The sequence below is a fragment of the Passer montanus genome, unplaced genomic scaffold, assembly GCF_014805655.1.
Source record: "Passer montanus isolate IOZ18808 unplaced genomic scaffold, ASM1480565v1 scaffold1, whole genome shotgun sequence".
In the NCBI taxonomy this organism is placed as follows: domain Eukaryota; kingdom Metazoa; phylum Chordata; class Aves; order Passeriformes; family Passeridae; genus Passer; species Passer montanus.
In genome coordinates, this window is record NW_024356504.1 from 5,792,049 (window position 1) to 5,805,216 (window position 13,168).

General features: G+C 35.9%; 1 protein-coding gene across 4 annotated transcripts in view; it reads left to right on the forward strand.

The window, feature by feature from the left end:
- Positions 1–13,168, forward strand: part of CCDC141 (coiled-coil domain containing 141) — a 62,305-nt gene that overhangs the window by 27,612 nt on the left and 21,525 nt on the right. For all 4 annotated transcript variants that reach the window (XM_039700706.1, XM_039700698.1, XM_039700716.1 and 1 more), the window contains exons 11-18: positions 2,200–2,319; positions 3,528–3,719; positions 4,570–4,746; positions 6,197–6,376; positions 7,162–7,287; positions 7,876–8,064; positions 8,328–8,507; positions 9,405–9,554. In XM_039700706.1, coding sequence (XP_039556640.1) covers positions 2,200–2,319; positions 3,528–3,719; positions 4,570–4,746; positions 6,197–6,376; positions 7,162–7,287; positions 7,876–8,064; positions 8,328–8,507; positions 9,405–9,554 — 1,314 coding nt within the window. The remainder of the gene's footprint in view (positions 1–2,199; positions 2,320–3,527; positions 3,720–4,569; positions 4,747–6,196; positions 6,377–7,161; positions 7,288–7,875; positions 8,065–8,327; positions 8,508–9,404; positions 9,555–13,168) is intronic.

Genomic DNA, 13,168 nt, shown 5'->3' on the forward strand with positions numbered 1-13,168 from the left:
GGTTTGGGTTGAAAGGGACCTTAAAGAACATTTCATTCCAACCCCTCTGCCATGGGCATCTTCCACTGCACCATGTGGCTCAAAGCCCCATCCAGCCTGGCCTTGGATGCTTCTAGAGACAGGGCAGCCACAGCTTCTCTGGGCAACCTGTGCCAGGGTCTTACCACCCTCACAGTGAAGAATTTCTTCCATGTATCTAATCTAGACCTACCTTGTTTCAGTTTGAAGCCATTATCTCTTGTTCTGTCACTCCAAGTCACCCTCAGGCTTTCTTATAGGCCACTTTAGGTACTGCAAGTGTCTCCTATAAAGGCTTCCCAAGGTCTCCTGCTCTCCAGGCTGAACAGCAGCAGCTCTCTCAGCCTGTCACCACAGGAGAGGTGCTCCAGCATTCTGATCATCTTTGTGATGGTTGTTATCATCATTGTAGCACATTCATGAGCAGTGCATTCTATTTCCATAATTTAGCTATAGTGAATATTGAAGTTGAATCAAATAATAATAATTTTTTTAGACAGAGCACAGTTGTAGTTAAAATGCTGAATATTCTTATTAACACAAAGGAACCAAAAGCTGTTCTGAAAAATTGAGCCATTTCCACAAGAACATTTTACCAGTGATGTTCAATTAAACATGCATTTGCTTGGATAATGAACTATTATAATTTGTTCTTTTGGAAAAGAAGTGAGCAATCAGTCCTGTGACCCGTAAGCAGGTTTCTTGTGCTGCTTCTGTCTTTGGTTTTATGTGGCTGAAGATAAAAATAAAAGTGTGGCAAAAATTGAGGTTTAATAAGCACGGTGACTGAACCACAGCAAATTTTCAGTAAATCTGAAGGAGACTAGATTCTCTTCACTATAAAAACTCCTTTTGTTAATTAAGGTATTGATGCATCAAGGATATGACAGCCTTCTTTAGATGGTTGAATGTCATATAGTACTATACACCTTTTAAATGACTTGTCAGAGATGGAATAGACATATAGCTCCTGAATAAGTTTCCATGTGTAAATTCAAATTTAAAAAAGTATAGTCTTTTATCAAGGTTCACATGAAGGAAACCAGGAGTGTAGATGAGAAAAGTAAATCAAATTTAATGACTGAATAATTAAGTCTGCAATCTGATATTTTGTATTTGAATGATGTTTATAATGAACCATTATCAAAAGTAAATTTAATTTACTACAAATTGGCCCTTTTCCAGACTATTTATGTGTATAGAAATGATGTCACTATCATGTTGTGGATCTTAACATAAAAGTTAAATTATGAAGGCAACTTTTACTTAAAATATAAATCTTAATTTGAACATAATGTTTCAATGTGTTTGCTCTAATCACTTTGTTCTCAGCCTTGCCTTAGAGAATATTGTGTCATTGCAGTGAAGAGTGCTTATTGCTGTATTGCTACCAAGCAATACACTTTTAATCCCCACTCTCTAAAGCAAAGTATCCCAAGGAATCTGGTGCCAAATTCAATTGCCCCTCAGCCTCATATAATAAAGTTGAAATCTCAATTAGCAGCCAGTTCTTAAGAAAAATGTTAAATGTAAATTCACATGTATAATAATAACCATGTGTGTTGTGTCTGGCATCATCTGCCTGTGTTCTTCATTGTTATTATAGTGCATACATAATATCTTAGTGACAGTGGAAGGGAATTCTGTGCATGTATCTGCACAAAAATAGGTCCCTTGCCTTGTCAGAGAAGCTTTAAATGTACTTTCTGAAAAAATCCTGGAACAGAATCAAAGTATTTTTGCCAGGACTATAATAGCAGGATTATAAGGCAGTTGTGCCATATTGAAATCACAAGTCTCAGATATTTAGGGTAAAGGAAACCACTGTCAATAAAATGAGAGGAAACAAGAAGGGGTTTTGATCACGCCTGTTGAAGAAATAGTAGAGTTTTCTTTTATATTGTAATTTCCTTATTTCTCTGAGTCTACATGATATTAGAGCACAAGATTTACCTTTTCTTAATTTCTTCTCTCCATCCCACCATTTGGGTTTGAGGAATGTATGTGAGGAGCTCTGTGGTACAGTTGTCATTTAAACAACGATGTTATGCCTAGAATCATAATCTACGCACCAACAGAAAAGTGTTACCTCATTTTTTTCCTATAAAAAGGAATATTTTATACTGGTTTATGATGTCTACTTATATAAATTAACCATATAAATAATACTTTCAAATAAAGGTGTCGCAGTCAATTAAAAAGCTCGCCCCGATGCTCGCAGTTGGAATGGAGATTGGCTCGTATTTGTGTGAGTCAGAAAGAGTTTTGAACAAGCATCTTGAACTGGCTAAACAAACAAAGGTAAAAAAACCTTTCAATAATGTTACGTGCTTTTAGAAACAAATGCTTGCTGTATGTAATTCTAAATAAGTAAGCAGTTGAGAGTTTATTGTAATGAAAATAGGTCCATGGTTTTTTTAAAACTGTAGTGAATGAACAAAAAGATAACATTACAGTCATTAAATCACTGGTTTTCTCCACTGTCTCTATCTCACTGTGTGATTTGTTACTGCCTCAGGATCCTCGTACCAACTCTCCATAGGAAGACTCTTCAATGTGGATTGCTACTCCTACGTGAGGCACCAGGTTTAGTAACTGTCTAGACAGCCAGAGTCAGAGAAAAACCTTCTTGTGGTTTATTGTGCCAAATATAAGGGATGAACTGGCAAAAAAGAAAAAAGTAGCTTCCATTTAGGGAAGCTGTGAAGGGGGCTGTAAGGACATCCAATGGTCATGTTGGGAGTGCAGCCATTTGATGGGAGCCCTGCAGCAATCAGCTCTGTCACACGTGAGGCTATTTTTAGGTCACATCCAGGGCCTTTCCCACTCTCTGCACTATCTGGAAGTGGGTTAAAAACACCTGAATCCTTCCACAGCCTTGGCATAAGTGCATATTTCAGCCTAAGCTGAGCAACATGGCAGTGTGTATTTTAGGAGTATCCTATGTATTTTCAGTACTTAAAATTCCATTGCCCCTGCAGAGTTCTTTTTTGTTTCAGGCAACAGCTTACGGAGTCCAAGGGATGGATCTGTACAGTACCTGTGGAAACAAAATTCACTTTAAAACAATTCTGGAGAGCACATAGTAAAAATATTAAAATCTCAGCAGATGAGCAAGAACATCTTTTTGTTCCTCAAGACTTTATTATAGTTTTAAGTGTATTTTCTGCCAATTTTTTTCATGTCAGAGTGTTACTTTTCTTTGCTGCAGTGTCTGCTTTGCCCTGACAGATATATACACTCTTATAACTCTATACCTCTTCTAACTATTCCTTCTGGGGACTGTGATATGCCAGCTTTCAAAATAGCTATTTCAATAACTACACCTATAATTTTTAGGAAAGAAATGGATATTTCTGTGATTTAGTCTACATTGTGAGCTCTTCTTCAAACAAGTAATTAAATTATACATAAAAAAGCAATTCTAATGAAAATTAACAATGTGATATCAATATTCACTGGTCCTTTCCAGCCATTATACATTTTTTTCTATGCTTCTACCTTCAAAGGAAACTTCATGTGAACTGAAAGCAGCTGAGGGAATCATCAAAAACATGGAAGAGTTGGAACCTGAGCAGGTGGCAGCTTTTTCTAGCAGAGCTGACTTTCTGGATAAAGAGCTGAAAAAAATTGAAAAAAATATTAGTTCAAAGCTAGAAATTCTAGAAACTTATGTGGCCTTTTTACAGTCAGCTGTAGAGGTATGAATTATTTATTCTGACTAGACTGTAAAAATCTTACAATTGAAAAATTTGTTTCCACTGTAGGAAGGATTGTAATTGATTTAGATTTTTCTCCTCTGCACATGTGCACTCTCATTATATGCTTCCATATAGGTATTTTAAATGTTAAATTTACTGATTTGCTTCATCTAACTTTTAAAAATGTCCTATGATATATTCATAGGGATCTTTGTTGCTGTCTTACACTACTTACACTGACATGCTAATTCATGTCATTGTATTTAAAAATGAAATAAAAACCAGCTCTAGCTCAAATCATAATCAATTCAATATCAGCATAATTTTGGTAGCTGTGCTAATGGTGTCTAGGACAGTTAATTTTCATTCTGATTTGGATTCCATTTTAAGATTCTATAATATGGCAGCTGTTCTTTAATATTTAGAAAGAAATTGGGGATGGAATGAAATCTGTCAGATAAAATTAGCCATAGTGTTTATTCATTGCATGATAAACTACAAAAAATATTGTGTTACATCTACTTCTGATTATTGCTAACTTTGGTTACTTCATATTAAGCAGATCAATGAAAATTAGTGCATTGATATACTGGTACATAAAATCCATCTAAGAATATGTGACAGAAATTGAGCTAATTGCTGCCACTGCCTGCTTGCCATCTACTGGCTACCAAGTTATTTTAAACTATTTATTATTTGGTGATTCTAAATATTTTGGGGACTCATAGATCTAAAAATTAAGAGGAGATTCAGAGGCGGCTATTCAAATTTATAATATCTCTATAGCTTCTGATTATAGCACCTCAAGTTTTGGTTTGTTTTTTGATATTTATTTAATGTCTTTTTATAGGTGAATGATGATATTAAAAATCTGAAGGAATTCTATAATTCAAAACCCCTGCCAACAAACAGAGAGACTGAAAATAAAATTGCAATAGAGTCAGCTAATATTCAGTGGCAAAATACTATAAAGAAGACTTTTTCCACCGAAAATATGGGTTGCTGTTTTCTTAATTTAGTAAATGTGGTGAGTATGATCTGTTAAACCATTTTGAATATTTTATACTTGTGTGTGATGAGATCCAATCCTAGTCCTATGCCTGATGGATTGTGTACCTAGATTTAGAGGGACTAATGCTGATATATACTTTCAGAAGAAGAAAGCATTTGGGTGCTTGTGGTAAAGTAAAAATTTTTGTGGTTAGCAATGACAGAGCCCTTATTGACTCAGTCCATGCATAAAAAATGTAATACATGCTCTTATCTGTTTGTTTTGTGTTGGAAAGCAGCATATACTCATGCACAATATTAAGTTTATTTTACTTCCACTAAGAGGCAGGGAGTCTTTATTGACTGAGTGTATGGTTTCTTCTAAAGAAATGAATGTTGGAGCTACTTCCTTGCAGACAATCTTTCCCAATGTCTTCACATTGTCCAACAGCTACACTGCCTAGGCATCCCTGTTTAATTTCCCAACAACACTTCATGTGGTGATCATTTGAGATGTGCAATCGTTCCCTAAGCTACACATCCTCAAGAAATCCAAATTAATGAGTACAGCCTGAATACCCAGCTATTCTTTCTGCTTTTATAGGACACACTAGGGAGCAGTTAGACATTAATCTGGGAAGGGGGAGGTGGTGTTAGTAAACTACAGCAGGATGCAAGGTGAATTGGAAAAACCAGCTGAGGCAGGGAAGGTGCTCTGGCTGTTAGTGTGGCTGCAGGGTGTGTCCCTGCTGGATGCTGCCAAGCAAAGGTAAGACAGTCAGAGTAATGGCAAAGTCACTTAAAACCTTGACACATCTTCAGACATTACCTCCATAAATGCCTGGATATGTGTTGTCACCATATTTTCTACTACTCTGTTCCCATGATATTCCCAGAGTTAGCTTTTAAATATCTGGAAGATGTGGATCATACTAATAATTTACAAAAACAACTTCTCTTAGAAAAAAATATTAAATGGGAAAACAGCATTACACAGTTTTCTGATATTTGTCATAGAGGTTCTATTGAAAAGAGGAAACAATACCAAATCTTTAAACACTAAACACTTTAGCCCTCCTGTGCTTCAGTACTACTTTGTTTATCAATGCAAAGGGGTGGTCTTTTCTTCATCTACTTTGTTTTCCCCTTGCTATTTATTCTCCAAAAGGTCATTTTGGGTAGTTCTGTTTAGTCAGAAACTCTTATTCTGTCTGAGTGTGAAACAGACATCAGATGACAAAAATTCAGTCATTACTGACCTGTTCTATGCTTTAAACTCCAGCTTTATATAAGTCCTCAGTTTAAAAATTCTGTCAATCTGTGCCTATTTCTAGACAATATTAACGGAACAGTGTATTTAAAAGCATATTAGAAAAAAGTTACACTAGAATAATTGAGGTTTTATTAAGCTTTGTTTAAAATTATGAGGTTTTAATTGTATGTTATAAAAATATGTTGGGAAAAAATTGTGTCTGCTTATTTGCCAGGTAAATGAGAGGTTAATATTAGAAGTAGAAAAATCAATAAAAGTAACAGAAGATATCATTATTAACCTGAACAAAGAAAGGAAAGAGCTGACTGATCTTTGGGCAATCTGGAATTTTAAAATTACTCAAGTAAAACCCATCAAGCAACAGTGCCAGATATTTAAAGAACAACTGAAAATCGTAAGTAAAATAGCTAAAGAAGAAAGCAACTGTGGCAAATATTTCTAGATTGTTATTAGCTTGTCTGTGGCTCTCTCATCAACTATTATAGGTATTATTTAATAAAGAGTGATGATCAGTAAGATCTGATTCTTGTTCATAGTCTGTTCTCTGTTATTCAGTCGGTCATCAGCAATCATGAAATGTTTTTGATCTTTTTTTCCCTTACTCAAATGCATACAAGTCCAAGTCTCCACTTCAAATGCTAAGTTTTAATGAAGTTTAATCAATGCTTTACCAGCAGTGATGTTTTAAAATTCTTTTTTAAAACGCCATTTTTTTTGAGACTGAACAGTTGCTAAACCAAACTGTGTCTTAACTGTAACTAAACCGAAGTCCAACCAGGTTCGTGCAGAAAGAGGATTAAAACCTTTTTGGCACAGGGAGAGTGTGCAGTGTTCTTTAAAAGAAACACTATTTGGGCTGGTAGCAGAACCAGAAACACCAGCTAGGCTTGTAGCTGCTGTATCTCTAGTGCAGCTCAGCAGCACACCAGCACATCTGTTATCTCAGAAATCTGTGGCTGTGGTCCTGCAGTCCTGGCCTCTGAGTTGCTTTTTCATGCTGCCTTAAAGATATCTTATCGCCCTTGTCACTCAGAAGATTTCTGACAGAGAGGCTTTGCTGACAGCATTTGGGTGCCTGGTTTGAGGAAGATTTTGTTACAAATTTAGCTTTGACTTTAAATTTGGGGTTTTTAAAATTTATTGCAGTTAGAAATGCTGAACTTTTTGATTCTCTTTTAGACTACCCGTGGATTAGAAATTCTTCAAGAGGCCCTCCAGCTTGCAGTACCAGTTGATCTTGGAAGTGACCTTTTAATTGTTTTGGAACTACAGAAAAAGCTGAATCAAATGAAGCCACACTATGAGGTGAGAAACCAAGCTAGTGGAGTGAAGGGTACACCAAAATCTCTTTTTGGTCCCGTGAAGATCCACATCCTCAGTGACACAAGACAGTCCATCTGGGTTTGAAGTGTTTTGTTTTACAACAGTTTTCCAGGAGGAAGTGTTTGTGTGTGTTTATAAGGTAGGGGCAAAGAGATTTTGCATTCAATGTCCAGAGAATGTCCTGTGCTGTGTTAGCTGTGTATCCAAGGGACACACAAGCACTGGGGTAGTGGAAGCACAAGGAGAGCATCAGCTCCATGCTTTTGAATTCAGAGCAGGTCAGAGGCTGAGGTACATCATAGTGGCCTTTCTACCTCCTGTGAATACTGTCTCTGAGTTTGAGCAATTCACTCTGCCATTGCCCTTTAATTATGTTTGACTTGTTTTCATGCTATGCTGGGTGATAGCTGAGATTCGTGCCTACCAAAAAGTACTGAATGTGGTGTTTTAAAGTGCAGGGATTGACTTCTCTCCAAGGTAATTTACCATTGTTAGGTGGTTATTTCATCAAATGTAAAGGAAAAATTGCGATTTTTGTGCAAATTGAGTAACTTCTCTGACTTTTGTTAGCAACTGAATGCTGAGCTTGAGTACCTGATCAAATTGTTGGAATTACCAAGCCAGAAAGGATTTCCTGTGAAAGAGAATTCTGAGAGAATAAGTGAGCTTATTCATTTCCATCAAACTGTAAAGGATGCAATGATAGAATATGATGAGATTTTCAGCAAGACAGTCAGATTCCATCACATTAAAAAAGAAGTGAGTATAACATTTTGAAACATACATTCTTCCCACTGAATTTAAACTAATTTTTGTTTCTGATGCTTTTCTTTTCCTTTCACCAGAGAAATAAAATTAATCAGCCTGGTAATCAGAAGTAAAATGTTGGATCTAAAACTGCATGAATTGTTTGAATTTAAAACTCAGATCTGAAACCAATTTTAATTACTTAAACTCAAGGGTAAGGAAAAAAATTAAGTTATTTTAAACAGACATTGATTTTTGGTTTTTGTATATTTCAGCTGGAATGTCTATCAAGATTAGGAGAACTGGATATTCCTGAAATATATGGGGACCCTGAAAATGTGCACCAGGCTAAAGCCTACCTTGTGAATTCTCAGGAGAAACATGCACATATTAGACAGCTATATACTCTACTTATTACCCAGGGAGTGGATATCTTGTCTGCAGTGCAGCAACCTGTGAGTATAAGTAGAAAGATTTATGAAATCAAGGATAAATATGAAAGATTATTGGACTTATCTGGCTGAATTTTAGATGTGCAAATATGTATTACTACTCTGAGAAAAATAGAACCTTAAGAAAATTAATCTTAAAATATCATTGCTTGGACAAAAACCAGAAGCCATAATTTACTTTAGTATGTTTTGTGAAGTTCAAGGCTCTGATGGCAATTTCTTTATATTGCAATTCTGCTATTTTGTAAAGGTTGCTTTGCAGATTTATTCTTCTATAAAGAAAGATAACATAAGAACAAAAGAGGAAATGTAGTAACCATGTTACCTTATCAGTGGATTCAAGACCAATTTGCATGACAAGATGAATATCATTTTAGAGAGGAATTTTCATTGCCCTGTATTCATTCACTTACTGAGAAAGCAAGGCTTTCCTTATGATTTGGTTAGATCATTCATAGGATGAATATCATTTTAGAGAGGAATTATTTATTCAGGGAAGAATTTTCATTGCCCTGTATTCATTCACTTACTGAGAAAGCAAGGCTTTCCTTATGATTTGGTTAGATCATTCATATTGGCAGTCTGCTTTTCAGACACCATAAATTGATGGATGGCAGAAAGGAGCTATTCTCCCGGTGGCAAAGGACTGGAGGGGGTCACTCCCTCTTTGCTCAGAGAAGACACCACGTTTAGGTTGTGGCTTTGACCCAAAACTACTCCCCAGACTATGAGTGACTGAAACTGCTGTGTCCTTGCTCTCCTTCCAGTGGAGGTTTAATAGTTTACTCTAGCCCATTGTGGCTGGCAGTGCATGTTCTGCCTCAGAGATTTTCATTTTGGATTGGTTAAATCAATACATTTCCTGAGACTGATAAATTTCTTTGTCTCTTTCCTCATTAGAATTGCTTGAATGTTTCTGTAAAGAATCTGAAGCAAGAACTTGCTAGATTTGAGTGTGATAGCATAAACTGGAGCTCCAGAGCTGAAAAGTATGAGGAAGAGCTGTCACAGTATTTCCAACACTGCACCACTCAAGAGGATATAAATGAGGTAAATGAGATGAATCCCAACTCATTGAATGGCTGTTAAAAGAGCTGTTGTGTTCCATAATATACATTACTGTTTACCATTCCCCTAAATGCTTCATATGTACACAGAAAAACAGACTTTCATTTTAGCAGCAACTTTGGATCTATGCAACAGTAATCTGTGGTTCATGCCTCTGCTGTTCAGGATTCTACCAAGCTGTTGGGCTGGCAATAAAATGCTCTCACTGTACCAAGAGGACTGGAAATAGAGCAGCTATATTTTCTTTGGCTTTCAGCTCAATCAGATTCATCTGAAACACGAGGCTTTAATTTTTTTCTTATGAAGCAAAAGTTTAAACAAAAGTAGAATTTGTACTTGTATTGCGATTGTCAGGACATTGGAAAGAACTTTCAGCATTTCAGTGAAAAGTTCAGAATAATCTACTACTAACATTTTTTCAGAAACAAAATATATGCTTCAAAAACTGCCAGGAGGAAAGGAAATGTTCATTGGCACAAGATATTAGAATTAGCATTATGGAACTTAGGAATAATTACTCAGGTAATATGACTATCAACATAACACCTTGGTAGGCCAAATACAAATGAATTTACAAATTAGACAGCTACATTCGTTAGATGTCTCTAAAAAAATTAATTTAGGAAAAGCATTTCAAAGACCTAACTTTCCCAGACTGATACATTAAAATAAGAGGCTGATGGGCTCTATATTTGATGTTCTGTAGATTGTACTCCTCTGCATTTGTGAAGTACAGAAGGTGGATTGTGAGCTGGCAGGATTTTCACATTAATATTTCCTGTAGCATGAAGCATATGTAATAAAAATACAGGACACTAAAAGTTATATATTCTTATTGGTTAAGTTAAAATCCCCAAATCTAATGATATCTTGTACATAAACTAGCTGAAATATACTAATTTGGCATGTGGGTGTCTTTTTCTTTAGGTTCTTTTTGTATTATAGGTTAGCATAGAAGATGAAGGTGTTTCCAAAACAAATATTTGGCTAAGGTGCCTGTATATGCATGAATATACTGCCATTTTCTTTTTTTCTTTTTCTTTCCATTAAATATTTCTAATTCTGTTTAGGGATCAAGAAATCAGACACCAGACTACTTTGAGACTATTATTTATGAGTATTACCTTCACTATATTAAATTCTGTCAATTTTTTCATCAGGAATTGAATATTGCTAGTATGAATATTGCCAGACTTGTTTAAACTAACAATTTATTTACTATCTACTGTGTCTAAGCAAATAAATATTTCATGTGCCAGCAGCAAGCAGCAGCTGTTCACGGCTGTCACATAGTAAACAGCCAACCAGATAATTCAGTTGTGATTTACCAGTTTACAGAGCAAACTTTAAAGCTGATTGAAAGTATTTGGGATTCTGCTGTAAATACTTACATTACTTATGTTCGATGTGATTAATTTAAGTGTGCAAATACAGCATGTGAATTAGGGCTTAGGACTCAGTGGTGTTTGAAGAGATCCTTAGAGGACATAGCAAGTTCCCTGTGTTTGTAAGGTATTGGTGCTTCTATAACAAACAAGGAAACAAATACTGAAATTTATAGACAAGAATACATAGCATGAGTTTTAAACAGCTTTGGAGGAGACAAGAGTAAAATGCATGACTTTTCTGTGCCTTCTCTAATTTAAAGAGAATTTGAAAAGGCAAAAATAAGTGTATATTTCCTCAACATCTTTGAGAAGTATGAGGAAAGCTCATCTTTGGGATCTGTCTTTGCCAGCTGGGGCTTCTTTTTTCACGAGGTAGTTTGGGCAGCAGCCTCTGAAGAGCTGCACCTCCACAGTGTTGCACTGCAGTCATTTGTGAGCTCAGCCTCGGGTACGCTGATACACTGGATGTAGGAATGATGCTCTGGATCTGTTCAGGGGATTCTGTGACACCATTAATCACCCATGATAGCTTTTGCAATGAAAAAGCCTTGCCTTTAGGTGATCACTTTAAAAATGGCATTTATGCATGTCCACATAAAACTTGTCAACAGATCCTGAAGTAGGTTCACAGCTCTTCCCAGTCACCTCATTTCTTTTTCACCGTGTCATTATTTATATGCTTATGGAAAGATATGACTGGAAATATGGGTTTTAACCATAAATGGTAATGAGCTATCTTTATTCACAGGTCAGTAAGAACTGATATGTAGCCACATTTCTCGCCTTGTAATTTATTCTGATTGCTGCCCCAAGAATCAAGTAGTCATTAATGACTTGAACAGATTTTTTTCCTACTTTTTGTTTTCCTGTTTCTTAATCTTTGTGACTGAAAATCTGTTTTCAGCAACCTGCTTTTAGGGGTCTTCTGATTATTGATACTATGAAAACTTTTGTATATGATTAGAAAGGGAAAGGGGAGGGATTAACAGCATTGAAGTTTCTTCTAGAGTGGTGCACACAGCAATCAAAGCATTTACTGGAATGGCACTGTTAACAAAAAAATGTTTAAAGCATTTTATAACTTGATTTTTCCATTTCTTTTATGGTCCTGTGATAAATTGAAGCAATTGGTACTTAAACCCCTCTCCTCCACTATCATTCTCCACCCATGACAGGGCAACTATAGTTAGGAACAGCTGCTTGACTAAAGACTCTGACACAATAGACAAGGTACAAAGTTCCATTAAAGCAGTGGGCTGAAGTCACTGAAGCATATTTGGATGCATAGTCCCTTCAGTATTTCTCATTTAATCTTGCAAAACTGAGAAAAGTTTAGATTTCTAAAAATTGGAACCCCCACACTGCCCTTGGTACAGTTGCTGATGATAACAGGAGCTGTGCAAATGCAGTCTGGTGCACAAGTCAGAGCTGAATCTGGTTTTTCCACTGAGGCTAAAAGAGAAGAGTGACAGCAGCTGCAGACCTTTAACACACAAGCTATCATATCTGAAACAAGGAGATCTAATTTCACATACTGCTATGAGGAGAGCCTCTGGCCTTATAAATTATATGTGTGTGCACAAGTCAGTGAAATAAACTCTTGTTCATCTTTTCTTTCCCACAAAGTTGAAGCAGCAAGTAAGACTCTTGTTTTCTGAATAAAAAAAATATTGTTCTGCAGAAGTGATTATATTGACAGAGGGCTTTTAGATAGACTTTATTATTCTGTGTACTTAGGCAGGATAAAGAGCTTAAACTAATTGGAGATCACAGGGCCAGTGATAGAGTTCCCTTCATTTCCATTACACTGAGAGAGCACCATCTGTTTATTCACTGCTGAAATAATGTGGCAACAACCCACTAGATGAAATGAAAATGAAAAATATATCCCTTGATGGATTAACATTAGTATATAATAATAATAATAATGATTGATTGTTAGTAGTTCCAATAACAGTGGCTGTCAAATAAGCCTTCGTTACTCCCTGGATTCTTTGCAATGAAGGAGGAGGAGGTGCAGGGTGAAGTCTGCAGGATTTTTTAATATTAAAAAAGCCTCAAATACATATTTAGATATCCAGTTGTAGATATGATCTGAACTTGTTAACACTACTTAAGTAAGTTCTTTTTATTTGTGTGTCTGGAGTAACAGATCCTAAAGCATTAGAATTTCTGCATTTCTTCATATCAGTGGCTTTAAATAAATGT